The sequence below is a fragment of the Dipodomys ordii genome, unplaced genomic scaffold, assembly GCF_000151885.1.
Source record: "Dipodomys ordii isolate 6190 unplaced genomic scaffold, Dord_2.0 Scaffold6, whole genome shotgun sequence".
Lineage (NCBI taxonomy): Eukaryota > Metazoa > Chordata > Mammalia > Rodentia > Heteromyidae > Dipodomys > Dipodomys ordii.
Window position 1 is genome coordinate 9977037 of NW_012267222.1, and position 26165 is coordinate 10003201.

At 38.7% G+C, this 26165-nt stretch overlaps 1 protein-coding gene across 1 annotated transcript in view; it reads right to left on the reverse strand.

The window, feature by feature from the left end:
* Epb41 (erythrocyte membrane protein band 4.1) overlaps positions 1–26165 on the reverse strand; it is a 156581-nt gene that overhangs the window by 68758 nt on the left and 61658 nt on the right. The window contains exons 4-10 of the mRNA XM_013032135.1: positions 24269–24373; positions 20795–20837; positions 18496–18571; positions 15571–15789; positions 6311–6398; positions 3374–3526; positions 454–574 (exon numbers count right to left, since the gene is read on the reverse strand). Of these exons, the coding sequence (XP_012887589.1) occupies positions 454–574; positions 3374–3526; positions 6311–6398; positions 15571–15789; positions 18496–18571; positions 20795–20837; positions 24269–24373 (805 nt within the window). The remainder of the gene's footprint in view (positions 1–453; positions 575–3373; positions 3527–6310; positions 6399–15570; positions 15790–18495; positions 18572–20794; positions 20838–24268; positions 24374–26165) is intronic.

Sequence of the window (26165 nt, forward strand, 5' to 3'; positions counted from 1 at the left end):
AGAAGTGGCGCTGTGGCTCAAGTGGTAGAGCGCTAGCCTTGAGCTGAAGAGCTGAGGGACAGCGCCCAGGCCCAGAATTCAGGCCCCGCGACTGGACCCAAAAAAAAAAAAGAAACTAAAGCCCCAAATGAACTGACTTGCTTAAGGCCACCCGGCTGTTAAGAAACTGTGCAGTAACCAAGTGCATACCCAGGACTAACTTAGCTATAGACAGGGCAATGACAGGGCCCCCAGCTAACACAGGTGCTTCTTCGTCTTCTCTCCTCCTGTTGCACACCAACAGGTGCTCTAGGAATGTTAAGGTGTGCTTTTCAACTGAAAGGGGAAACTAGATTCATTTTGTCTTCCTTAAGATGATTTATCAGAGCTAAATAAACGTGCCTGTCATACAAAGAAAAGGATTTCAACAGCAGACTTAAAAATAGATACCCTCATAACTAATTTATCCTTGACAAATCCTTAAAGGAAAACAATACCTGAAAAATGTGTGATGCTCAACACAGACTTTCCATAATTTCTTAGCTGCTCGGTAACTAGGAAGTTTGAATCCAATGGTACTTTCATACTGTTCTTGCTACAAAGACACAAACAAACATGGAGCATGAACTATAATTGAGCTGCAGTGATACAGTACCAGAAAAATACTATCCTACCAAAAAATTATTGCAGGACTGGGAATGTGGCTTAGTGGTAGAGTGCTTGCCTAGCATACAATGAAACCCTGGGTTCGATTCCTCAGTACCACATAAACAGAAAAAGCCAGAAGTGGCACTGTGGCTCAAGTGGTAGAGTGCTAGCCTTGAACAAAAGAAGCTCAGGGACAGTGCTCAGGCCCTGAGTTCAAGCCCCAGGACTGGCAAAAAAAATCATTGCAAATACAAAGAATAGTATTAATTTAAGGAACATAAAGTACCATTTTCAAATTACCAAAAGAAATCTAGTCACAGAGGATGGCTTTTTCCAAAGCAAAAAAAAAAAACAAAAAAAACCAGTCAGAAAATGTATCTTATATAATTTATATATGTTATTTTTCTTCAGAAAACATTCATACAGGGCTGGGAAAGTGGCTCAGTGGTAGAACGCTTGCCTTGTATGCATGAGGCCCTGAGTTTGATTCCCCAGCACCACATAAGCAAAAAGAAAAAAAGCCGGAAGTGGCACTGTGGCTCAAGTGGTAGAGTGCTAGCCTTGAGCTGAAGAGCTGAGGGACAGCGCCCAAGCCCAGAGTTCAGGCCCCACGACCGGACTCCGCCCCCCCAAAAAATTCATATATAGACATATATACTGGGATTTTTTCGGAAACTTAACTAACTTTTGATTGTCTAGACACTGCTTTTCCCTAATCACTATGTATATTTGGGACATTAAGCCAGAGCCTCATACATATTCGATATCTTTTAGCTGTTTTCAAGAATATAGTACCTATACTGACCACATTGCACAATGGGTCTCTGGGATTTATTCCTCAGCTGTTTCTGCTAGTGCTGGGGCTTGAACTCTTTCTTTGTTTTAATTATAAATTTGTCTAGAATATTTCTTTGACCTAAGTAAACTATATCCTGCCAGGGCCACCAGCACCCCTGTCCTGCTGTCCTCTTATCCATCTGTTCCAACCTTAAGCATGGAAGACAGACAGTACATTTGTTTTGAATTCCTATTATTGCTATTATACTATGATTAGATAATATCATCTGTATTTTTCCACAAGAAACGGAAGTTGCAGTGACCCAGAATGTCACCTTCTCTACTGTACCTTGCTACTTCTAAAGCATCTACCATAGTCATAACACTCCACTTCTCAGAATCCTGTTGTTATTTAGTAAGGAAGGATTCTGGATTTTTAGTATACATTGAATAGTTGACATTTTGAAGTTAAAGACTTCCTATTGTTGTACTTATTAATATTTCCATGTTTATGTATTTCTCTGCCTTACCACAATAAAATGTAAGACTGAGGGATGAGATTCTTTTATTTCTATTGTATTACTTATCCTTGGAATATTGATTGGCAGGAAGAAAGACCTGGGTAAGAAGAAAGACCTTGGTTGAATAAAGGATTCAAAAATTTAAGGTAAGTTTTGGGGTTTTTTTTGTTTTTGTCAGTCATGGGTCCTGAACTCTGGGCTTAGGCACTGTTCCTGTGCTCTACTGCTTGAGCCACAGCACCACTTCCGGTTTTCTAGTGGTTTATTGCAGATAAAAGTCTCACGGACTTTCTTCTCGGGCTGGCTTTGAACCGAGATCCTCAGATCTCAGCTTCCTGAGTAGCTAGGATTACAGGTGTGAGCCACCAGTGCCCAGGCTTTAAGGTAAGTTTTAAATCCATGTGCATCAATAGAGACTATGCTCAAGTAAATACCTACAGTTTAAAATATGTACTTCAGTGATAATCTCTATCCAAGATTTTAAAGGCTGTACATCTACAATTTTCAGGCTTGAATAGTGAGGAATCTTTCACCAGCAGATGGCAATATATACACGGAAAAGCTACCTCACATTTAGTATGGTCTTTCTGTTTATAGTTTTCACAGCTATCATCTCATCTGAACTTCAAATCACTGAGATTAAGGAGGTATTTTCCTTATTGCATGATAAGGAAGCTGAACTTTGGGGTTTGTCTAGGGCCTTTTGTTTAGTAAGTGTCAGAGAAAGAGCTAGAGATTTGATGTTTTTATTCCTACATGAAAGAACTTTCTACTGTGCCCTGATAGCCCTTCAATATAAAAGTTAAAATTGACCATCATTATTGTATCTTCTAATTTGACCACTATTTAATAAATGAGTTTTCTGGTACAGATTTAAGCACCTATGTACATAGAAAATCTATATGCATGATGCCCTGGGTCCAATCTCCCCCTAAAATCTAGAACTTGACTTTAGAACACACTCTCAATAACATTATGTATACAAATAAATCTTAAATGTAGAAAGTAAGGGTTTAGTGGTATAAAACATGAGTAATCTGACCTTACAATTTTAAATTTTCACACTACTCAATTTCAAAATACTTTCCATTAAGTAAACAAGAACAAGTTTGCCACTGCAGGTTTTATTCTTGGCAATGATATATCTATATACAGGAGGAGCAATGCCCAGAAAACCAGTAGTAAGGAAGGAAAGAAGAATTACAGGACTGATCAATTTAGAAAACAAAATTATCTGCCTGTGAATAGTTAACTAAACAAACTCTTAGATTATCTAACAAAGAAAATGGGAAGAAATGTTTGCTTGATTGGTTTTGTTTGTTTTTGAGATGGGACCTTTCTAAGGAACCCAGGCTGAGACTCTCTGCCTCCTGAGTGCTAGGATTATAGGCGTGTACTAACTGGCCTGTTTTATACATGTTATATGGAAAGAAACAGGAATTCCGTACCTCTCCAGGCCGGATTTTGATGAAAAAGCTGCTACGTTTGTAGGAAATCTTTAGCACTTTGGGCCAAGGAAAACGGTTAATTCTCAACTTATCTTTGTAAACCAAAAGGCCACTAGAGCAGACACCTAGGATGATATCCACTCCCTCCAAGTCCTGAAAAAGAAAAGCACCACCATTTCAGTCTTATGCAAAGTCTCAACACATTATTGGCTATTATTAAATAATCTGAAGCAAGCAACAACTAAAACCAGTTACAAAGTAAACAACTGAAAATAAAGTTTAACTTATCATAATCAATAAGACTATTTTACCTAAGTCATCAGGTATGACTTCCTGGAGGCCAGGATTTAGAACTACCAAATATGCATGCACAGTATAATTCTTCGTTTTAATAAGGTGGTAATCCCTCCAGATATCATGTTAAGAGTTGACTCTATTTCTGTTCAAACTCAACCTAACAGAGTATCAGATACTCAAAACAGCTGATGTTAAGTATCCTTAATTATAAATATTAAACCTAAGTAGAGGGAATACCAAATAAAAATGGTCATATTTTCAAGCATCTTTATTATAGAAATTCTTTTAAATATTAGCCATCTATGTAATTCAAGGAAAATAAAGTTCACCTAAATTAATCCCGACAGATGACTATTACACTAACCAAAACCCAGCATTAAATACTTGAATATTTTTTCCTAAAATGAGTATAGAGAAAAAGATAAATGCTTAACATGAGTTATGCAGAAGAAAAGCAGATGCAAAAATTCTGTGCAGCTTCAATGCAGTGACTATGTTGCTGAGAATTTTCCAGAAGATGCCCTCATGTTTTTAGAGCCTTTGGGTAAATGAGATGCTTTGGAGAAAGAATTTGACATTTGGGAAAGGAACATGCTACCTGACTCCTTCATTCCTGACTGACACCAGCCTCCAGCAAGGAACTAGAAGTAAAACCTAACAATTTTAGTCCGTGAAACACACTTGATTTGTTGTACTGATATTCCTATCATCTACTTTAGAGACTACAGAGTTATAGATCTGTACCAAAACAATCCAGAACAACATCTTAAGGAAAAAAACCACAAACATTTAATGAAATTTTATTAGCACAGAACTTAAGGAAGAAACTGTCAGATACTCAGGCTGAGGGAACTCTTTTTTTTTTTTTGGCGGTGGTGGGCCTTGAACTCTGTGCCTGAGCGCTGTCCCTTAGCTCTTCAGCTCAAGGCTAGCGCTCTGCCACTTGAGCTACAGCGCCACTTCTGGTTTTCTGGTGGTTTATTGGAGATGAGTTTCACGGACCTTCATGGCCAGGCTGGCTTTGAACCGTGATCCTCAGATCTCAGCCTCCTGAGTAGCTAGGATTACAGGTGTGAACCACCTGCGCCTGGCAGGGGGAACTCTTGAAAGGTCATCACAGACCAAATGCTTAAGTGTTCTTTTCTAAATCCCCACTAAGTGATTATTCTGCATGTCCTGGAATACCTCTTAACAACAGCCCTCTATGCTGAGGTTGCTCATCTGATAGTTGAAGAGTTCTGCTAAACAATTTTTCAAATTGAGCTGATCTATGTTTCCCTATAGATAACACTTTACTCTCTAAGTATATAATTTGGAGCCATAGTAAAATCTCTACTTCACCTATCACTCCTTGAAATATGTGAATATAGATATAACATCTTCCCAGAACTTTATTTTTGTGGGTAAAATAGTGTTATTCTTTTGCTTATTTCCCATCTGGCATAGCTGTGAGTCTCCTTGTTAAGTATACAGTTATGCTGAGCCTCTGTTCTCTCCTTGAACTCTCCCTCACATCCTCTACAACTGCCCCAGCCATTTTAGAGGCTGAAGATAAGAGCCAAGCCAAGGCAAGTGCCTTATTATTCACTCTCTGTTACATGGTATTAGCCAGGATTAAAGCTCAGGTTTCTGATGCCCTAATCTAGTGCTTCTCAAATGAAACACTGTGGTTCACTTGTGCATTAGAATCACTTAGAGAGCACATTAGAACAGATTGTTGAGCTCCACCCTCAGCTTCTGATTCAATAAATCTAGAATGGGACCTGAAATGTGCATTTCTAACCAGTTGCTAGGTGCTACTAAGTGCTGCTGACTCAGATTCCACACACTGTGAACATCATTACCTTAGGCTAATGGTTCTTAGATTCAAGCATATATTAGAATACTTCAGGATGCTCATTAAATCTGGAGATTCAGTGGCCTCTCCTCCAAAGTCAGTGAAAATCGCGGAGGAGCTTGTGAATTTGCATATTTAGTAGACATACCAAGGTGATTTTATGGTATTGTTGACTTTCTTTACTAGTTAGTTGGAGATTAGAGTTTTTTGGACTTTGGTGCTCAGGCTGGCTTTGAACCAAGATCCTCAGATCTCAGCCTCCTAAGCAGCTAAAATTACAAGTGTGAGACACTCACACTGGCTGTTATATCTTTGGATCTTTACAGTGTTTGGTTATGAAAATTAATCTGATGGTAGAATTTTATACACAATTTATACACTTAAAATTCTAACAAAAACTACTTTTTCTCCTTCCTTCCTTCCTTCTCTTCTTTTCCTCCCTCCTTCCCTCCCTACTTTCCTGCCCCTCCTCTTTCATTTGAGCAAGCTTTTGCTATATAGGCCAAGATAGCTTCCAATTCAAGATCCTTCTCATTCCCTCCACTTCTACTTTTTGGCAATTAAAATACCACAGATATATCATGGTTCAGGTGGTAGAGTGCCTGCCACTGAGAATAATGCATTAATTAGATACTGAGTTTGAGTCCCAGTCTCTAATAAGAAAAAATTATTTAAATAAATAAAATACCACAGATAGATGTTGGCAAGAAGCATTATATGAAACAAGAATGATTTATTTATAATAGACCTGAATCATATAATGCATACACACACAAATTCATTAAAGCCAAAGTTTTCATTACCTTTGCTTTATGAAGATCAACTCCATACATAGACAACTTTTTGGCATTCTCAAGAAATTCTAAGTCAGCCTGAGCAGGAGTCATGGACCTATGATTGAATAAAAATGAAAAATTTAGTGTCATAGTATCACATATATGTTAACAGCAATTATATAATCAATTCACCTCATGTAAACACACAACACACATACATACATATGTATAAATATAGATGTAAATACATATGCACACATATATACATATGTGTACATATGGTGTATGTAATATGTGTATATCAATGTATATGTAAAATATATTTCAGAGTCCTGAAATTAATTATGGAATGGGAATCTTCTTTTTTTTTTTTTTGTCTTTTCTTTTTTGGTACTGGGGATCGAACGCAGGACGTTGCACTTGCTAGGCAAGCACTTTGCCACTGAGCTACATCCCAGCCCTGGAATGGGAATCTTCTTATGACCTGTGTCTTACAAAATGAGATCTTGAGGAAACAAAAAGTTGCCAATAGAGCGCTGGCCTTGAGCTGACGAGCTAAGGGACAGCACCCAGGCCCAGGCGGAGTTCAAGCCCCAGCCCCCCCAAAAAAAGAAAAAATTTTGCCAAGAAGCAATCAGAATTTTTTTAATCCTACTATAAGCAATTTTTCATTTTTCCATTATAAGCTATCCCATCCATCCAACAGTTCTGTATCCCCTCTCTTCAGCCTTTCTCTGCCCCATATTTAAACTCCTCCCACTAATTTTCTTGCCAAGGAGATGACCAAATTAAATCCTCAGAGGGCATGGTGCAATTTACAATATCCTCTTAGCTGCCTTTTTCTCTCTATACCCCTGAATTGAGTTATTATGGAAATTAAACCAGAGGGCAGCTGATGTTACTTAACCGAGACTCTTAATGGGGGCAGGTTTGATGAAAAGAAAATTTCTGGTAACAGATGGTGTCCTGCCCACTAATCTAAACAAAATAAATTGGTTAATAGAAGCACACAGATAATAACACTGCTTTCTGTTATTAAGATGTCTTTATTACCAGGCAAATAATGAATAAGATTTGTTTAAAAACAATCAGTCTCTGTCTAAACATTCACTACAAAGGTTCTTCCTTCTTTAGAAGGTTCTTTTCTTTTGAAAAATGCTTATGAGCTACTATACTGAGCTTTCAAGACATAAATATCACTTCTAATACTGCACACTTCAGGCCAATTAATTATAATTTCATAGTAAAAACAATGCAGCCACCTCTCTAAGGGAAAAAATGGAAATGCTGATAGTCAACAAGACAAAATATCACTTCTAATACTGCACAATTCAGGCCAATTAATTATAATTTCATAGTAAAAACAATGCAGCCACCTCCCTAAGGGAAAAAATGGAAATGCTAGTCTCCCATAAGACTGCCTAAGTTATAGAAAGCAGCAAGGGTCTCATCATTTAACAAGGAAAAGTCTTCCAAACCCATCTGTCTTCACCCTCATTAAAAAGAACAAAGGATGCCTTGGAACAGCAAGCAAAGGAAAAAAACAGAAGTGGGGGGACCTCTGAAGTGAGGTTACAGATTTGTTGATAAATAAACTCAGCCTATCTGAGCAAACTTCACAAGCATTAACACATCATGCTGAATTTATTTATTTTTGTCAAGGCAATTTACATTTGGGCAAAAGATAAAATACTGTTGGTCTAGGGGCTGGGAAGGTGGCTCAGTGGTAGAGCGCTTGCCTTGCATGCCAGAGGCCCTGGGTTCGATTCCTCAGCACCACATAAGCAAAAAGAAAAAAGCCGGAAGTGGCGCCGTGGCTCAAGTGGTAGAGCTCTAGCTTTGAGCTGAAGAGCTGAGGGACAGCGCCCAGGCCCAGAGTTCAGGCCCCTTGACCGGACCCCAAAAAAAAAATACTGCTGGTCTATCCAGAGTTAAGCAGGCACACTGAACAGGGAAGTTTACTAGTTATTCAAGTCAAAATATCTCAGGGAAGTTTTTGTAGCTGTAATTTATTTTCTCATACAAATAATATTTTTCTAGTTAAGGTTACTTCCAGTTATTTTAATTTTTCATTGTTATTATGTGTGCACACACTAGTCCTGAGGCTTGGGCTGGGAAGGTGGCTATGTGGTAGAGTGCTTGCCTTGCATGCATGAGGCCCTGGGTTCGATTCCTCAGCACCACATAAGCAAAAAAGAAAAAACCGGAAGTGGTGCTGTGGCTCAAGTGGTAGAGCACTAGCCTTGAGCTGAAGAGCTGAGGGACAGCACCCAGGCCCAGAGTTCAGGCCCCACAACCGGACCAAAAAAACAAAAACAAAAAAACTAGTCCTGAGGCTTGAACTCAAGACCACAAGTGCTGTCCCTGAGGTTTTGTGCTCAAGGCTACAACTTGACCCTCAGCTCTACTTCTGGCTTTATAGTGGTCAATTGGAGATAAGAGTCTCAGACTTACACTATGTTGAAAAATGAACTTTACAGTTTAGGCAGGGGAGGGGGGAGAGGAGGAGAAAGGGAGGAATATAGTTGAGGAGGTGGGAGGGAAGAGATGGTAGGGGAAACACAAAGGAGGCAACAATTCTTGATAAGAAATGGTACTCTTTACCTTGCTCAGGTAACTGTAACCCCTCTGTACAGTATTATCACAATAAAAAAACTTAAGCTGGGCGACGGTGGCTCCTGCCTGTAATCCTAGAGACTCAGGAGGCTGAGATCTGAGGATCATGGTTCAAAGCCAGGCAGAAAAGTCCGTGAGACTCTGATCTCCAGAAAACCACTAGAAAACCAGAAGTGGTGCTGTGGTTCAAGAGGTAGAGCACTCATCTTGAGCTAAAGAGCGCAGGGACAGCGCCCAGGCCCAGAGTTCAAGCCCAATGACCGACAAAAACAAAAAACTTATTAAAAAAGAAAAAAGAGCCTCAGACTTTCCTGCTTGGAGTGGCTTTAAACCATGATCCTCAGATCTCAGTCTCCTGAATAGCTTGGATTACAGGTGTATTATTCATTTATTACTTACTTATGTCACTATGGACTCATAGGTGGTGTTGTTTTGTTTTGCAGTGTTAGGGAGGGATGGAAATTAGCACCTTATATATGCTGAGCTATATCCCAGGTGAATTCTCATTTTATGCAATGCAATAGAATGGATTGTTTTCCTTGTTTATTTTCCTGCTTAATTTGTCCCAAATTTGATTAGGGTAGGCTTCTCAAGCTAGATACTCTGTCCTTCTAAACATTTCAAATCATTTATGGATCATCTTCTTCCAGCACAATGTAAAGTATATGGGTATGTATGTATAAATCTGCATTTCTCTATCCATCTGCGCGTCTATACATGGGAAATCAGGAATTAACATTGAAATCTCAAGTGTTAATGCAATGTCACAGTGTTCATTTTAGTTTTTTCCTTTTCATAAACTGCATATTATTTTACCAACTCTCATTTTGATTATTTTGACTAATTTGATCTATTGGCCCATCCCACAAATCCTATATAAAGCCTGGCACCAGTGGCTCCCACCTGTAATCCTAGCTACTCAGGAGGCTGAAATGTGAGGACTGCAGTTAAAGACAGCCCAGGCAAGAAAGGCCATGAAATTCTTTTTTTTTTTATTGTCTTCTAAAGATGCTGCACAGAGGGGTTACAGTTACTGAAGTAAGGCAATGAGTACATCTCTTGTTGAACATTGTTATTCCTTCCCTTGTTGTTTCCCACTATCCCTTCCCTCCCCCACCTCCTCCCCCATCCAACCCAACCCAAGTTGTAAAGTTCATTTCCAATATACTGTCTTGTGGGTATCATTGTTGCAATGGGTCATGCTGTGTCCTTGTTTCATCGTTTTGGTATTCCCCAGGGCCATGAGATTCTTACCTACAATTAACTACCCCCCACACACACATACATACAAAACACACACAGCTGGAAGTGGAGCTATGGCTCACTTGAGCACAAAAATGCTAGCATTGAACACAAAAACTCAGTGGTTGTGCCATGCCCTGAGTTCAAGCCCCAATACTAGCACAGAAAAAATAAGTAAATAACATAAAATCCCATATATAATGAATTTCATTGCTACCACTGGTTCCTGATATATATGCCTTCCTCATCCTATATAGACTCTCTGCTGGCCTGCTCCCCACATATAGATTGCTTTCCTTTCAGCACTGATTCAATGTTAAACCACCTCTTAGGGATCTTCATCACCCTGTTCATCTGTAAAGTTTCCATCTCTACCCTACATAGGTCCTTCTTGCTCTGCATGGCCCCTGAAACCCTCCAGCAAGTACCCAAATGTGACCTTATCCATTTGAGCATTAATTCCTCATGCCAGGCTGGCTTTAAGTTCACAAACACCTTCCTTATTCTGCTTAGGCCTCAAAATCTTAAGCCAGAGTGCTCCTGTACATGCGTGATTTCCTTGCTCTGTCCCATCTAATGAACCAGAAAGATTTTTCTAATTATAAAAATCATACACATTTTTGTCACATAAAATTTGAAAATGTTATTAAAAGCACACAAAAAAGGTCAGGAAAATCTCCTATAACCCCACCAGCCAAAGATGTCTGTGCATGTAACTACAACACATATTTTATTAATATCACACATACTGCTTAAATTATCTTTCATCTTAAAATATAAAGACTATAAAGTTTTTCTTAAAATTTCTAAGACCTTTCAAAAATCCTAACAATCCAGCTGCACAAAGATGAGATATCTTTAAGCCATTAAGAGTAATGTTAAGCAGCCTTGAGCAAAAAAGTAAAGCAAAAACACTTCAGCCCCCAGTACTTGCATGAAAAAAAAAAAAAAAAAACAAGAGCAAAGAGTACTGTTAAGGTCAGGTATCTGTGGCTCACACTTGTAATCCTAACTGTGCGAGAGACTTAAGATCTGAGGATCGAGGCTCAAAGCCAGCCTGAAAAGAAAAGTCTGTGAGACTTCATCAAAATAATCAGTAGAGGGGCTGGGAAGATGGTTGAGGGGTAGAGCGCTTGCCTTGCATGCCTGAGGCCCTGGGTTCAATTCCTCAGCACCACATAAGAAAAAAGAAAAAAGCCGGAGTGGCACTGTGGCTCAAGTGATAGAGCGCTAGCCTTGAGCTGAAGAGGTGAGGGACAGCGCCCAGGCCCAGAGTTCTAGAAGTGTGATTCAAATGGTAAAGTATCAGCTTACCAAGCAAACTCACCAAGTGTGAGGTCTTGAATTAAAATCTTAGTACTGACCAAATAAGAAAAGGAAGTAGTATTCAGAATTAATTAACATTTCATAATTTACTATTCATAAATACTACAGATTACAAAAGTACTCAATCTGAGACATCTAGAACTGGCTAATTCTTTATTATTACAAAGAGTATTTGAGACAATTTTCCTGTATTGATTTTAAAGAAATGAAATCGGGAGAGCCATTCAGTAAATTGCAGTTTTATGTGACAACATTGTAATAATGTCTGTTGCAACTTCTAATTAGGATTGTGATTTCAAATAATTAAGTCAAGGATAACTGACAAGTTTACATACCTTCTTACTACCCATAAACAGAGAGCAATTAATTTTAAGGCTTGATTTGCGAGTATTAATTTGAAGAGTTAATTATAGCTTCAAAAATCCCTGGCTGGGAAAAGGGCCACTACTACATTTTTCACTTACATATTTGTCTTCTATTTGTCTGGGGAGTAGGAAAGGCATTCATAGTAAAATAAATAGTTGTGTCTTAGCAGAAGTATCTTTGGGATGGTTAAAATCCTATGATGTTGGACATAATTAAATTTTCTATTTGGGTTTCTTCTTGAAATGATTGCTCATCTTTCCAAAAAATGAGCAAGAAAATTACATAATGCAGACTTCCAAATTTTCATTTTTCAGGTCAGATAACTGAAATTTAAGTATAGCAAAAGTCACATAGCAAACAAGGGAGAAAGCCTGAATTCAAAAAAGGACAGCCTGGGAGCTGGGAAGGTGGTAGAGCGCTTGCCTTGCATGCCTGAGGCCCTGGGTTTGATTCCTCAGCACCACATAAGCAAAAAGAAAAAAGCCAGAAGTGGCGCTATGACTCAAGTGGTAGAGCGCTAGCCTTGAGCTGAAGAGCTGAGGGATTGCGCCCAGGCCCAGAGTTCAGGCCCCACAACCGGACCGCCCCTCCCCCCCAAAAAAAAGACAGCCTGACTACACAGCCAATGGCTTTGACAATGTATCTTACTGCCTCTCTCTCTCTCTCTCTCTCTCATCGATCATGGGGCTTGAGCTATGGGCCTGAGCACTGTCCTCAGCTCTTCAGCTTAGGCTAGTGCTTCCACTTAAGTCACAGCACCACTTCCTGTTTTCCAGTGGTTTATTGGAGATAAGAATCTCATGGACTGTCCTGACTGGTCTAGCTTAGAACCTGGATCCTCAGCTCTCAGCCTCCTTAGTAGCTAGGATTACAGGTATGAGCCACCGGCACCCAGCTTCTCATTTTTTTGATAACTCCAAAGTACTCTTCATTATATGAACATCATTGATCTTCAGTAAGAAAATTTAAAACTAAGGAATTTTAAAATAATGATTTATTAAATATCTAAATACAATAATAAACCCATTTTTGTACCATTAGTAACATCTGTATAAAATAACCAGAGTTGAGAATTTGAAATAGTCTTTTTTTTTTTTTGTCGGTTGTGGGCCTGAACTCTGGGCCTGGGCACTGTCCCTCAGCTCTTCAGCTCAAGGTTAGCCTTCTACCACTTGAGCCACAGTGCCACTTCCAGCTTTTTCTGCTTATGTGGTGCTGAAGAATCGAACCCAGGGCCTCACGCATGCAAGGCAAGCACTCTACCACTGAGCCACCTTCCCAGCCCTGAAATAGTCTTCATTGATAGTATACAAAACCTTAACAATAGCAATTTCTTGCCAGGTACTGGTGGCATACATCTATAATCCTAGCTACTCAGAGATCTGAGGATCATGGTTGGAAGCCAGTTTAGGCAAGAAAGTCCATGAGACTCTAATCTCCAATAAACTACTTAGAAAAAGGCAGAAGTGGTACTTAGGCTCACATGGTAGAGTGCTAGCCTTGAGCAAAAGAAATTCAGGGACTGCGCTTGGCCCCTGAATTCAAGCCCTAGGACTGGTACCAAAAACAAAAAGCAATTTTTTAAACATTGATAACAATGTGAAATCTGAAAACACATAATAAACCTTTTTATAACTGACAGGGGCTAGTACTAGAGCTTGAACTCAGGCCCTTATCTTGCTTGGCTTTTTCACTCAAAACTAGACCTTGGCCACTTGAACCACACCTCACTTCCTGCATTTTGCTACTTAATTGGAGATAAGAGTCTTGATTGGAGATAGAAGAGTTTTTCAGCCTCCTGAGTAGCCAGAATTAACAGGCCTGAGCCACTATCACCTGGCTAAAATATATATAATTTAGAAGTAAGATTAATTTAAAATACCATCAATCTCAGCAGAAAAATCTTTATGTGTTTGGAAAATATCTAGATCATGACAGTATATGGAAGTTTTCCAAAATTCAAATTTATTTTTAAAGATACAGGCCCAAGCTGGCTCCCAAATCCTTAGCTAAAACGATCCTCCTGCTTCAGATTGCCAAGTAACTAGAACTATAGGAATGTACCATTCTGCCAAACTAAAATTTTAATTCTTACTTGAAGGCTTGAATTTTGTTACTATCAACAAATACTGTTAGTTGTTTTTGTTTTTCATTTTTTCCTAAAAGTACTGGCTCCTTTCATTTTTGAGAAAATGTATACTTTATAACCAAGTCTAAATAATCACAGTTTATTTTTATTTTTCAGAAGAAAAGAATACTAAAAGGTGGTTAATTCAGCTCACAGTCACAGGAGTGTTTTCCTCAAGGAAACTGTTGTAATTCAGTATTCAGCAGGAATATTGTGTGCACTTTTCACTAAGTCACAGAACACTAAATTGGAATATGTTTAATACTTAATAAAATCAACACTTTTGATATTTCATTAAGATTATTCTTGAAATGGGGATATAGCTCATGGATAAAGCACCTGTTTAGACATTAAAAAAAAAAAGAACATAAAACTCAAGTGAGTTTCTTCTTCTTCCTCTTCTTCTTCTTTTTGGTGGTAGTGTGGTTTGAACTCAAGGCCTCATGTTTGCTAGGCAGAAGCTCCATTACTTGAGCCATGACCCCAGCCCCTTTTGCTTTAGTTACTTTTTTGATAGGGCATCAAGTTTTTGCCCTGGCCAACTTGAACTACAATCCTCCTGTTTATACTTTCCTTTTTTGCTGGGATGACAGATACACATCCCCATGTCCAGCTACTAATTCAGTACGATCTTGCTAACTTTTTGCCTGAGCTTGTCTTGAACAGTGATCCTCCTAATCTTTACCTCCCAAATAGCTGGGATTATGAGTATGAGTCACTGCACTCAGCCTTCAAAGAAGTTTTAAGTGAATCATCTAAGGTCACAAAGTTGAGACAAAGCAGAGGCAAGATTTCAAAACAGCTTAGACTAATTATAAGCCCCAGCCTTTGATCACTGTTATGATACAGCCTAATGTTACCAATTATTTTCATAAAAATAAGTAGTGGAGACAGTGAATTTAATAGACTTGAAAAATATTTTCAGGGATTTCCTAAGCCCTCTACCCATGTACATAGAACCCAAGTTTAAAAACCTCATGCTCTTGAGGACAGTGAGGTAAATTTAAAACCTAGGGAAAAGAAAAAAAGCAAGGCAGCTAGGCACTGATGGCTCCTGCATATATATAATCCTAGCTACTCAGGCAGCTGAGATCTGAGACTGCAGTCAAAGCCCTCCCAGGCAAGAAAGTCTATGAGGCTCTTATCTACAGTTACTATCAAAAAGCCAGAAGTAGAGTTGTGGCTCAAATGACAGAATACTAGCTTTCAGTGAAAAGGCTAAGGGGACAGGACTCAGGTCCTTAATTCAAGCCTCAGCACCAGTGCGTGCATGCGTGTGCGCACAGACACAGACGCACAGACACACAGACACACAGACACACAGACACACACACACACACACACACACACAGAGCCAGGCACCTACTATGTGCCAGCCCCTGTGCTAAATGTTTCAGATATATTACTTCATTTAGTTCCCATCCTACAATATGATGCCCATTACTCTAATGAGAAAACTGAGGTGCAAAGAGCTTAAGGGACTTCCCCAGTGTCAAACAAAAGGAAATGAACTCATGTTCTTTCCATTGTACCATGATTCCCCTTAAGTAGACAAGTCAAGGGTTTAAATTTACTGCCAAAATAGAACAAATCCTGGAGACATATTCACCTGTATGATTTGTGTAGTTCCATGACCTTCTCTTCAAGTTCCTTGGTCTGATTGGGAGCCAGTTTAAAATCACTAACATAATCCACACCATGAAGTTCTGCATCATAGTCTCCCAGCTCAGACTGGATGGTGTAAGAACCTAGTAATGCTAAGGTTGCAAAGGAACAGGGCAGACGTCCTTCAACGATATCCTGACGAAGCTGAAGACATAGGTAATACCTACAGCCAAAAATGAAAATATATTTACATGCCAGCAACAAGAAAAAGATAGAGACAGAAAGAAAAGGGGAATGAGAGAGAGGAAGAGGAAGAAAAGAGATTCAATGAATAACATAGAGTTGTTCAGTCTAGGTAAATGGTCACATAGCTGTTCATTGTAGTATTTCTTCCTTTCTGTGTGCTTAAAATATTAAAAAAAATACCATAATTTTGGAAAGCAGTTTAGAAGGAAAAGTTGGAAAAATCTGAAAAAGATAAAGAAACTAATACTTCGTTGAGTGCATAGTATTGAGAACCATACATACATAATTGTCCAATCATCATAAAAAAGAAATCCTGCAAGATGGGTGCCAGATTATACATGAGGAGGCAGCCCCAGGAATTTAGCTTGCTCTGCTGGTAAGAAAAGCTGTTTGGTGCAAAAGTAGCTCCCTCCTCCTCTATTATGCTGCTTTGCAAAGTATATAACTATGCCAGTCCTTTCAAAACAAAGATGACATTAGTGATACATATTTCCTCCCATAGGAGGGATGGGATAAGTGACATGTAGCCTTCCACACACATTCTCAAGTATTTTGTAGGACTAGATCCCCTGTATGCTAACCTGTTGGGATTTCAGATGCATTTAAAATATTCAAGGCGGGCTGGGAAGGTGGCTCAGTGGTAGAGCGCTTGCCTTGCATGCATGAGGCCCTGGGTTCGATTCCTCAGCACCACATAAGCAAAAGGAAAAAAGCCAGAAGTGGCGTTGTGGCTCAAGTGGTAGAGCGCTAGCCTTGAGCTGAAGAGCTGAGGGACAGCACCCAGGCCTAGAGTTCAGGCCCCACGACCGGACCCCCCCCAAAAAAAATTCAAGGCAATCATGCTATTCAGTAGACACTATGTGGAAAATAAACTATGTAACCTGTGCACAGGGATAAGAGGGGAATAGATGGGGTGGCATTGTCCAAAAAAGAATGTACTCATTATTTGATTTATGAAATGGTAACCCCTCTGTATAATACCTTAATAATAATAATATAATTATATTAAAAATATTCAATCCAATAAAACAACTGAGTGCTCTATCATGTACAGATATGTGTATCAGTTGATGTTCACACCTCTGGCCCTGATTTCCTTACCGTAGGTCCTAAGTGATTGAATTAACCATCTGGGACTACTATGCCAGACAGAAAAGTGATTAAATTAACAATTCCTTTACTTTAATTAGAACCACATCCTTGTTTTTACCATAATAGGTTACTGAACATCATTCTTAACAATAGTTTTTGCTATCTATAATTAGTCACCAAATATATATACATGTATATATATATATACATATATATATATATATATATATATATAAAATACATATATAAGCTGGGTGCCAATGGCTCATGCCTCTAATCCTAGCTACTCAGGAGGCTGAGATCTGAGGATCATGGTCCAGAGCCAGCCCAGGCAGGAAAGTCCCTGAGATTCTTATCTCCAATAAACCACTAGAAAACTAGATGTGGCACTGTGGCTCAAGTGGTAGAGCGCTCACCTTGAGCTGAAGAGCGCAGGGACAGCGTCCAGGCCCAGAGTTCAAGCCTCATGGCCGACAAAAAAAAAAAGAATATATATATATATATATGATTATAATTATATGTGTATGTGTGTATAAAGTCAGATCAATACCAGAAGAAGTTCAGCCACTTTAAGATGTAATTAGGAAAGCTTTTTAGAGCTAAGCTTTGTTTTATACAGAGTGAACCTGGATAGAAAAAGAAAAGTGGCTAAGAGACAAATATTACTTGTGAAAATGAAATATTGATTTTTCTCAAAGAGAGATGTTACTTATCTTTAAGAATGCATTATAGATAACTGGACAACAAAATAATCTTTACAAAAGCTATAAACTTTCTTAAGAGTCAGGTTTTAAGAGTTTATTCCATTATTTGAAAAATATATAAACTAAGGCCTAGAGAATATAATTACCTGAAATCAAATGGTTGGTAGCAAAATCAGAATTGGAAAGTGACTTCTCAGCAACTAACAATTCAATTTAGCAAATAGTTGCCTAGCACCTATGAGGCATAAGAATCCATGAGTGGTATAGATGTAAGTATGTACAGTAGTACTCCTTCTAATATATTGCTTTTTCCATGTTTTTGTTAGCATTTTAATAAAATTCAAAAGAAGTTATTTCTTAAGAGAAATCAGTTTGTTGTTTTAAGGAATACAAGGTCTGTTTTATAAGTAAGTGGGCTTGAAAGAAGTTTAAGTTCATTAAAACATGTACCTAATCATGCAGCTTAAATGGGAGATAAAAAGAAATAATAGGCCTGAGATTTTAGCATTTCTGATCACTGTAAGAGGAGGAATATAGCCAATGGAGGTAGAGGGGAGCAAACAAACTTTTGGCATTTTGACATTTGTGTCCTGGCCTCTTGAGGGTGCTGTGGTTTAAAAGAGCTCTGTTCACCATTTGGCAGAATACCATGATAAGCAAGACTAGTTCCCTTGCCAGTTTCTTCCAGGAAGGTCAAATATTTTAAGCTTTTAGGCTCACTTATCTATAAACCTGCCTTGAGATGAACAGAAACTTTCTATTTTAGGCTAATCACTTAATAGCTCATGACTTTTATTTAATTCTGTAGAGGAAAGGTCCCAGAGTATGTGACAATGAAAATTACTATTACATATTTAACTGTAATATATGTAATATTGATTGTTTACCTTGTTATGTCTTCTGTTAACTGTGCTGGGTCAGGTGGGTAAAACTTTACATTAAATGTGAAATTCCAAGGGACACCTGTAAAAATAAAGTAAGGAATTCTATGTTTATGCTTAAGTTTCTGATTGTTAGGATAACCTTGAAATACTCAATCTTTTTTTTCTGTAATTTTTGTTTGTTTGGTGCCAGTCCTAGGGCTTGAACTCAGGGCCAAGATGCTGTTCTTAAGATTTTTTTGCTCAAAACTAGCACTCTACCACTTGACCCACAGTTCCACTTCCAGCTTTTATGGCAGTTAATTGGAGATAAAAGTCTCATGGACTTTTCTGCCCAGACTGGCTTTGAACTATGATCCTCAGATCTCAGCCTCCTGAATAACAAGGATTATAGGCATGAGCCACCAATGCCTGGATTTTCTGTAATTTTTGTACAAAACATTTTCACACTTTATAATTAAAAATAATATTAAAGAAGGTTGTCTGACTTTATGTGGGGAACATGGAGGCCCTCTCTCTCTCTCTAATCTGACTTAATTTACAAGGGATTAGAAGTACATGGGCAAAACAACACAGAAACATCCATCCTCTAGATCAACTTGTTTGTAGCAAATCATTTTAAGATATGATCAATATATTACTCTGGGTCCTCAGAAATCATTCAGATGACCAAAGGATGTTCTTTTTCAGTTTTTCTATTATTTATTTGTGGTATCTGTCAATATTATTACAAATAAAAGCATTCTTCTCATTAGTATGAGTGAGATTAGAAGAGTATTTTAGAAGTAAGAAGGAAGGGCTGGGAAGGTGGCTCAGTGGTAGAGTGCTTGCTTCGCATTCATAAGGCCCTGGATTGATTGGATTCCTCAGCACCACATACACAGAAAAAGCCAGAAGTGACGCTGTGGCTCAAGTGGTAGAGAGCTAGCCTTGAGCTGAAGAGCTGAGGGACAGCGCCCAGGCTCAGAGTTCAAGCCCCATGACTGACCAAAAAAAAAAAAAAAGAAAGAAGAAGGAAGAAGTAGAAGAGCCAGGAATGTTGGAGCATGACAGTTATCCAGGAAGGATGAGGCAGGAGGATCATGTAATTGAGACCAGCTTGAGTGAAATAGCAAATCCCTGTCAGTGGAAGGGGGTAGAAGCAGATAGAAGAAGCAATATAGAAACTATGGCTCCAGGTTACTTTAGGTGAAAAAAAATAGAAGAATTCAATCCCAAGATCGGAGATTATGAGTGAGTCAAAGGAAAATGGAGGATGCATTTTATCAATCGGGGGCTCTTTATTTTCACTCTAGATAGATAGATAGATAGATAGATAGATAGATAGATAGATAGAGAGATAGAGAGATAGAGAGATAGAGAGATAGATAAAAAAGTACCAGTCTAAAGGAGTTTTGATTTTCTATTTTAAAAAGTTAAAACAATAATAAAATTATAAAGGAAAACATTTCACCATGACAGAAGTGTTTCATTTTAACAAACAAATGAAAGCAAAATTTGTATTCAGTGATAGAATTAAAATATATTCACCATGATGAATAATTAATTACTAGTACATTTCCTGGAAGTTTCTTGGAAAATAAACTAAATGAAAAAAATGTCTCTAACACCTCCTCAGTTAATCATGGGGTTCGAACTCAGGGCCTGAGCATTTGTCCCTCAGCTCTTTTGCTCAAGGCTAGCATTCACCACTTTGAGCCACAGCACCACTTCCAGTTTTCTGGTGGATAATTGGAGATAAGTGTTTCATGGACTTTCCTGCCCAGGCTGGCTTTGAATAGCAATCCTCTGATCTCAGCCTCCTAAGTAGCTAGGATTACAGGCATGAGCCACCAGCACCTGGCTGTAACTGCAAAATACTAATCTATATTTTTCATTCCAGAACACCAATCTGTGCAGCATATGCAGCAGTAAGATATGCTTTGGAGCTAGGAATGAAGACATAATGTCAGCAAACTCCACCTAGTAGGTTACTGCAGTATTTCAGAACAGACTCATATCATATTCCTTTTCTCATTTTTGTTCTTCTCCACCTCTGTTACTCTCCTGTTCCTATCTTTCCCAGTTTTGCCTAGTTGTAAAAGAGAAAAGAAAGAAAGAAAGAAAAGCCATGATCTGACCTATATATCAATAATGTCTACCTTTACTGCATTTTTCTATTATGGAATCTCTTTCCAGGGGGAAAGCTTTATCTTAGTTTCAAAGCAATCTACAATAGTCAGATTCTAAAGTGACTGACTCACAGCCAGAAGTGACTGGAAATCCTCTGACCTACTAAAAGAAAAAAAGGGCTATATCCACTTACCTCGAACCTGCTTTTTTATTTCTTTGGCAGAATCCAGCCATGTCTAGAAAAAGAAGAAAAGGTATTCACACAGAGTTCCAAAACACATAGAGTACTGGAGGTAGGATCACTGACTACTTTGGAAAATGACCTTCAGATCAACCTACATTCCCCTTCATAGTCTTTGCATTAATTGTACGAAGCAGAGAAAACAGGAGCCAGAAGTTGACATGAATCCAAGTTCTATTATGTCTTAGCTAAGTAACTTTAGGAGTTCAGTACCTCAGTTCTCCTCTATAAAATGAGATCTAGCTAGTAGTATTCACCTCATAACTTTAATATATGTAAATCTGTCAGAAAGCAGTAAATGTGAAATAAGGCTTTGCTAGTTAGATTATTTGGTAAAAAACTAATAAAGATCTACAACCAAAATTGACTGATATACAAATCATTTTTCCCCTTTCAACCCTGACCTTTGGTTTTGTTCAAGATTTTTGTTAGCACAGCACTTGATACATACTAGTGCCCAGTTAATGTTTACTGAATGAATGTTTTGTCCTCTGACTACTAGTGCCCAGTGTAACCTCACCCTTCAGTGTTCCCCTATTTAAGGCTACATGCCACTAGGATAAAGGCTTCTCAACCTAAGGTGTCCCACACAAAATAAATGGCACTTAAAAAGCTATTAATGTCTTTCATAGTTGCCTTTGAGAAATAAAGACAAAAAGTAGTGAGCTGCTGTTGAGCACTGGTAGCTCACACTCATAATCCTAGCTATTCAGGAGGCTGAGATGGAAAAATAAACTGGTAATCTGACTTTGGAAATTGTCTCAAATTTGCTATTAAAGTTGAACATATTGGAAGTGACGCTGTGGCTCAAGAGCGCTCGCCTTGAGCTTCAGAGCGCAGGGACAGCACCCAAACCCAGAGTTCAAGCCCCGCAACCAACCAAAAAAAAAAAAAAATTGAACATATTATACCTTCTCTGAAACCCAACAGCTCCACTTCAATGTCTACCCTGACAGAAATATATATGGCAATATGTGCCAAAAGACATATACAGGAATGTTTCAACAACAATATTCACAAAAGCCTAAAGTGCCAAATGTATGCCAATAGCAGAATGCACAAATAAAGAACAATATCATCATACAATGAACGGTGATCCAACAGTGAGAATGAACTACTGCTATTTGTAACAGCATGCATAAATCTTGAAAATGTAAGATTGAACAAATGAAGCTAAGAGAGAATACATGGGGTGATCTCATTTACATAAAGTTTAAAAACAGGCAAAATTAACTGATGGTAAAGAACTTGCTGACATGAAGAAGTAAATTTTGACAGGAGAGAAATAGTATCTGCAAGGAGTCACAAAGGGAAATTCTGGAGGGGTTCTGGTAATATTGGATTTTTTAATCTTCAGGATATTCACACAGATGTGTTTAATTTGTAAAAGCTTTTCAAGAGGTATAATTTACATACTTTCTTATAGTAAGTTATACTAATAAGCAGGGAGTGAATCAAGATAATATATGCAAACTGATTTTCCAAACAGAATGGTTGTATAGTCAACAGCATAAGGCAAGACTTAATTTGCAAAACAACAAATGTTAAGAGGACAAGTTCCTCTTAAGTTACCCAATAAAATAGTCATTCTGGGCTGGGAATGTGGCTGAGTGGTAGAGTACTTGCCTAGCCTGCATGAAACCCTGGGTTCAATTTCTTAGTACCACATAAACAGAAAAAGCCAGAAGTGGCACTGTGGCTCAAATGGCAGAGTGCTAGCCTTGAGCAAAAGAAGTTCAGGGACAGTGCCTAGGCTCTGAGTTTAAGCCCCAAGACTGGCAAAAAAAAAAAAAAAGTTATTCTGAATAATGCAGTTTCTATTTGAATACTTTCCATGGTTGAGATTTCGTTTCAAGAATCCATTTTGCTAACCACAGCTTGTGAGTTAACACATTTATATTTCAAACATAATTTAAGTTTGTGCATTAATGGAAGAATCACCTTCTAGGCTGAAGGCATGGCTCAGTGGTAGAGCATCTGCCTCCTAAGCAAGAGGCCTTAAGTTCAAACCCTAGTACCATCAGAAAAACAAACAAACAAAAACAGGAACACATTCCTTTTTGAGTTTTAAAAGTTTCCAAGTAGCTAGGTGCTGTTGGCTCATGCCTATAATCCTAGCTACTCAGGAGGCTGAAATCTGATAATTAAGATTCGTCAGCAGAAAAGTTCATGAGACTCTTATCTCCTGCAAACTACTCAGAGAAAGCCAGAAGCAGTGTTGTTTCTCAAGTGATAAAGTTCTAGCCTTGATTAAAAGCAGCTCAGGGACAGCATCCACACTCTAAATTCAAGCCTCAGGACCAACACACACACAAGTTTCCAAGCAATACAGAGATGAAGATTAGCAGTATTTTTGCCTAAATTAGTATATGAGAATATGAAAATAGGTATGTGAGTATGTGAGTCTGCCTGTGGAAGCCTTAGTATGTTTGGCATTGGGGAACTGTGCAAACACTAACATTAATCAGAGGCACATTGGTTCTGCTTAGGGAAATGCTGGCTGAGCCTCCTCAGTAGAGCAGAGAGCATCTGTTTTTAGACCTTAGTAGCCTTCCCATTTCCTCAGTGCATGTGCAATTTGGGTTTAGAAAGGGGAACTGCCAGCTGGCTTGCTACAGATTTTAAATGTGTGTTCCTTTAATGTTTGAGTTTATTCAGCAGCTTATGGGTTTAGTAACTCCAAAATATTTTATTGAGAAACTACTTCAAATCTAAATTTGCACTGCTCATTTTTCTTACCAAACTCCTCTCAGTATGACAAGGGTAAAGTCAAAGAATCCTGATCATTTTTTCAGGGGAGACCTAATTTGTGATTGGTCTGTGGCACTGCAGTGAAGTATTTTGTATCAGGAATGTGTATACTATTACCTACTTCACTGTTCACAAGCTGAGTCATTCGTAAATAGTCTAGATTTCATTTCCATAGTTTTGCATTTTTATAGCCTGTTTCTAAAGATTAACACGTCTGCTAGATGATTGACTTGATCATGGCCTAATCTAGTGTACTTTACAGAAAGCTTGCTATAACTATAAATGTAAATCATAAATTGGAAAAGAGATGTGATAATAGCAGGATAAAATTTAAAATTGTTATTCTTTTTATGCCCGTCCTGAGGCTTGAACTCAGGGCCTGGACACTGTCCTTAAGCTTTTGTGCTTAAGGCTAGCATTCTGTCACTTGAGCCACATGGCTTTTTGGTAGTTAATTGGAGATAAGAGTCTCATGACTTTCCTGCCCAAGCTGGATTTGAACCATGACCCTCAGATTTCAGCCTTCTGAGTAGCTAGCATTACAGGCATGAGCCACCAGCATCCAGCTTTAAAAGTGTAAAAACAAACTAAGTATACGATGTCTTGGAAAAGTAAATATAAAACAATTGTTTTTATTTTTTGGTCAAATTCTTATATTGCATATAGTCTACTTACCTTAGTGGTTGCATTATCCCAAATGGCCAGACCAAAGTAGTCTTCCTCCAAAAGATTGAGGTGCTCACATACTCGTTTAAGCAAATCTTGACCTTTAGCATGTTTCTGAAAAGATAAATGTATTTCAGTTGAGGTGTCCTCTCATTCTTACATTCCTCTCCCCTATCTCCTCCTACTCCCCCCCAACACACACACACATACACAAAATTATTTTTAACTTTCAGTTTTGGTAACTAACAAACTTTCACATAGCTTACACAGTCTTAAGTAAAACAGTATGAGTTATAAAATTCCTGTTCCTTAGTTTGTCAGCTTACATACAGCACAATTACAATGCCTTGGAAATGGTAACAATGCAAAGGAAAACCTTACCTTCCACTCGTGTGTGTGTGTCTGTGTGTCTGTGTGTCTGTGTCTGTGTGTGTGGCTTAAACTCAGAGCCTGGTCATTGTCCTTGAACTCTTTTTGCCCAAGGCTAGTGCTCTACCACTTTGAGCCATAGTACCACTTCTGGTTTTCTGGTGGTTAACTAGAGATAAAAGTCTCATGGATTTTCCTGTCCTGGCTGGCTTTGAACTATGATCCTCAGATCTCAGTCTCCTGAGTAGCTAGGACTACAGATGTGAGCCACCAATACCTAGCTTTTTTTTTTTAACCTAGAAGCTGGCTATCTAGCCTCAAATTCATTATCCTTCTACCTCAGCTTCCCAAGTGTTGGGAAGTATGTGCCTCACTACATGCATTAAAGTGCTACATTCTATTTTTTATTAGTATACATTAGTTATGCAAGGGAGAGATTTAATAGTGACATTTCCATGCAAATGTGCAATGTATTCCACTCAATTTCCATTCCTCCATCACTTTCCCTTAACCCCTTCTGTGCTTCCTAATTCAATTTCAACAGGTTTCATTGTTCTATTTTCATATATACAATAATCTATTTCAACCATATTTGTCCTCTTTCACCATTGTTAACCCAACCCCCTCTCACTAATACCTACCCCCAAAAGAGTCTGTTTCTCTTTATTCTCTCTCCAACCCATTTATCAACAGCTTTCACTGAGGTTTATTTTTCCTTTCATTTCAGCTTCTTGTTTGAGTTGTATGTGTTGTGCGTACACACGCATGCACGTGTATGCACACACTGGCACTGGGCTTGAACCAGGCACTTTCCCTTAGTTTTTTCACTCAAGGCCAGCATTCTACCATTTGAGCCACAGCTCCACTTCTAGATCTTTGATAGTTAATTGGAGATAAATCTCACAGACCTTCTTGCCCACTCTGTCTTTGAACCATTATCCTGAGATCTCATCCTCCTGAGGAGCTAGATTTTATAGGCATGACCCACTGGCTCCTGGCTTTCTCACTGAGGTTCTTTTTCTTTTGTCAGTCATGGGGCTTGAACTCAGGGCCTGGGTGCTGTCCCTGAGCTCTTTTGCTTAAGGCTAGCGCTCTACCACCTGAGCCACAGCACCAGTTCTGGTTTTCTGGTGGTTAATTGGAGATAAGAGTCTCATGGACTTTCCTGCCTGGGATGTCCTTGAATTGCAGTCCTCAGATCCTAGCCTTCTGAGTAGCTAGGATTATAAGAATGAGCCACCAGAACCCAGCTCATTGAGGGTCTTTATGCTATTTTCGTATGTAGTTGTATGGTATCTCAAAATTATTTATCCTCTTCCCTTTCCCTTTCTCCAGTGGCTCATACCTGTAATCCTAGCTACTGAGGAGGCTGAGCTCTGAAGATCACAGTTCAAAGCCAGCCAGGGCTGTGAGACTCTCACCTCCAATTAACCACTAGAAAATTGGATGGAAGTGGTTCTGTGGCTCAAAGTGGTAGAGCACTAGCCATGAACAGAATAGCTCAAGGACAGCACCCAGACCCTGAGTTCAAGCCCCA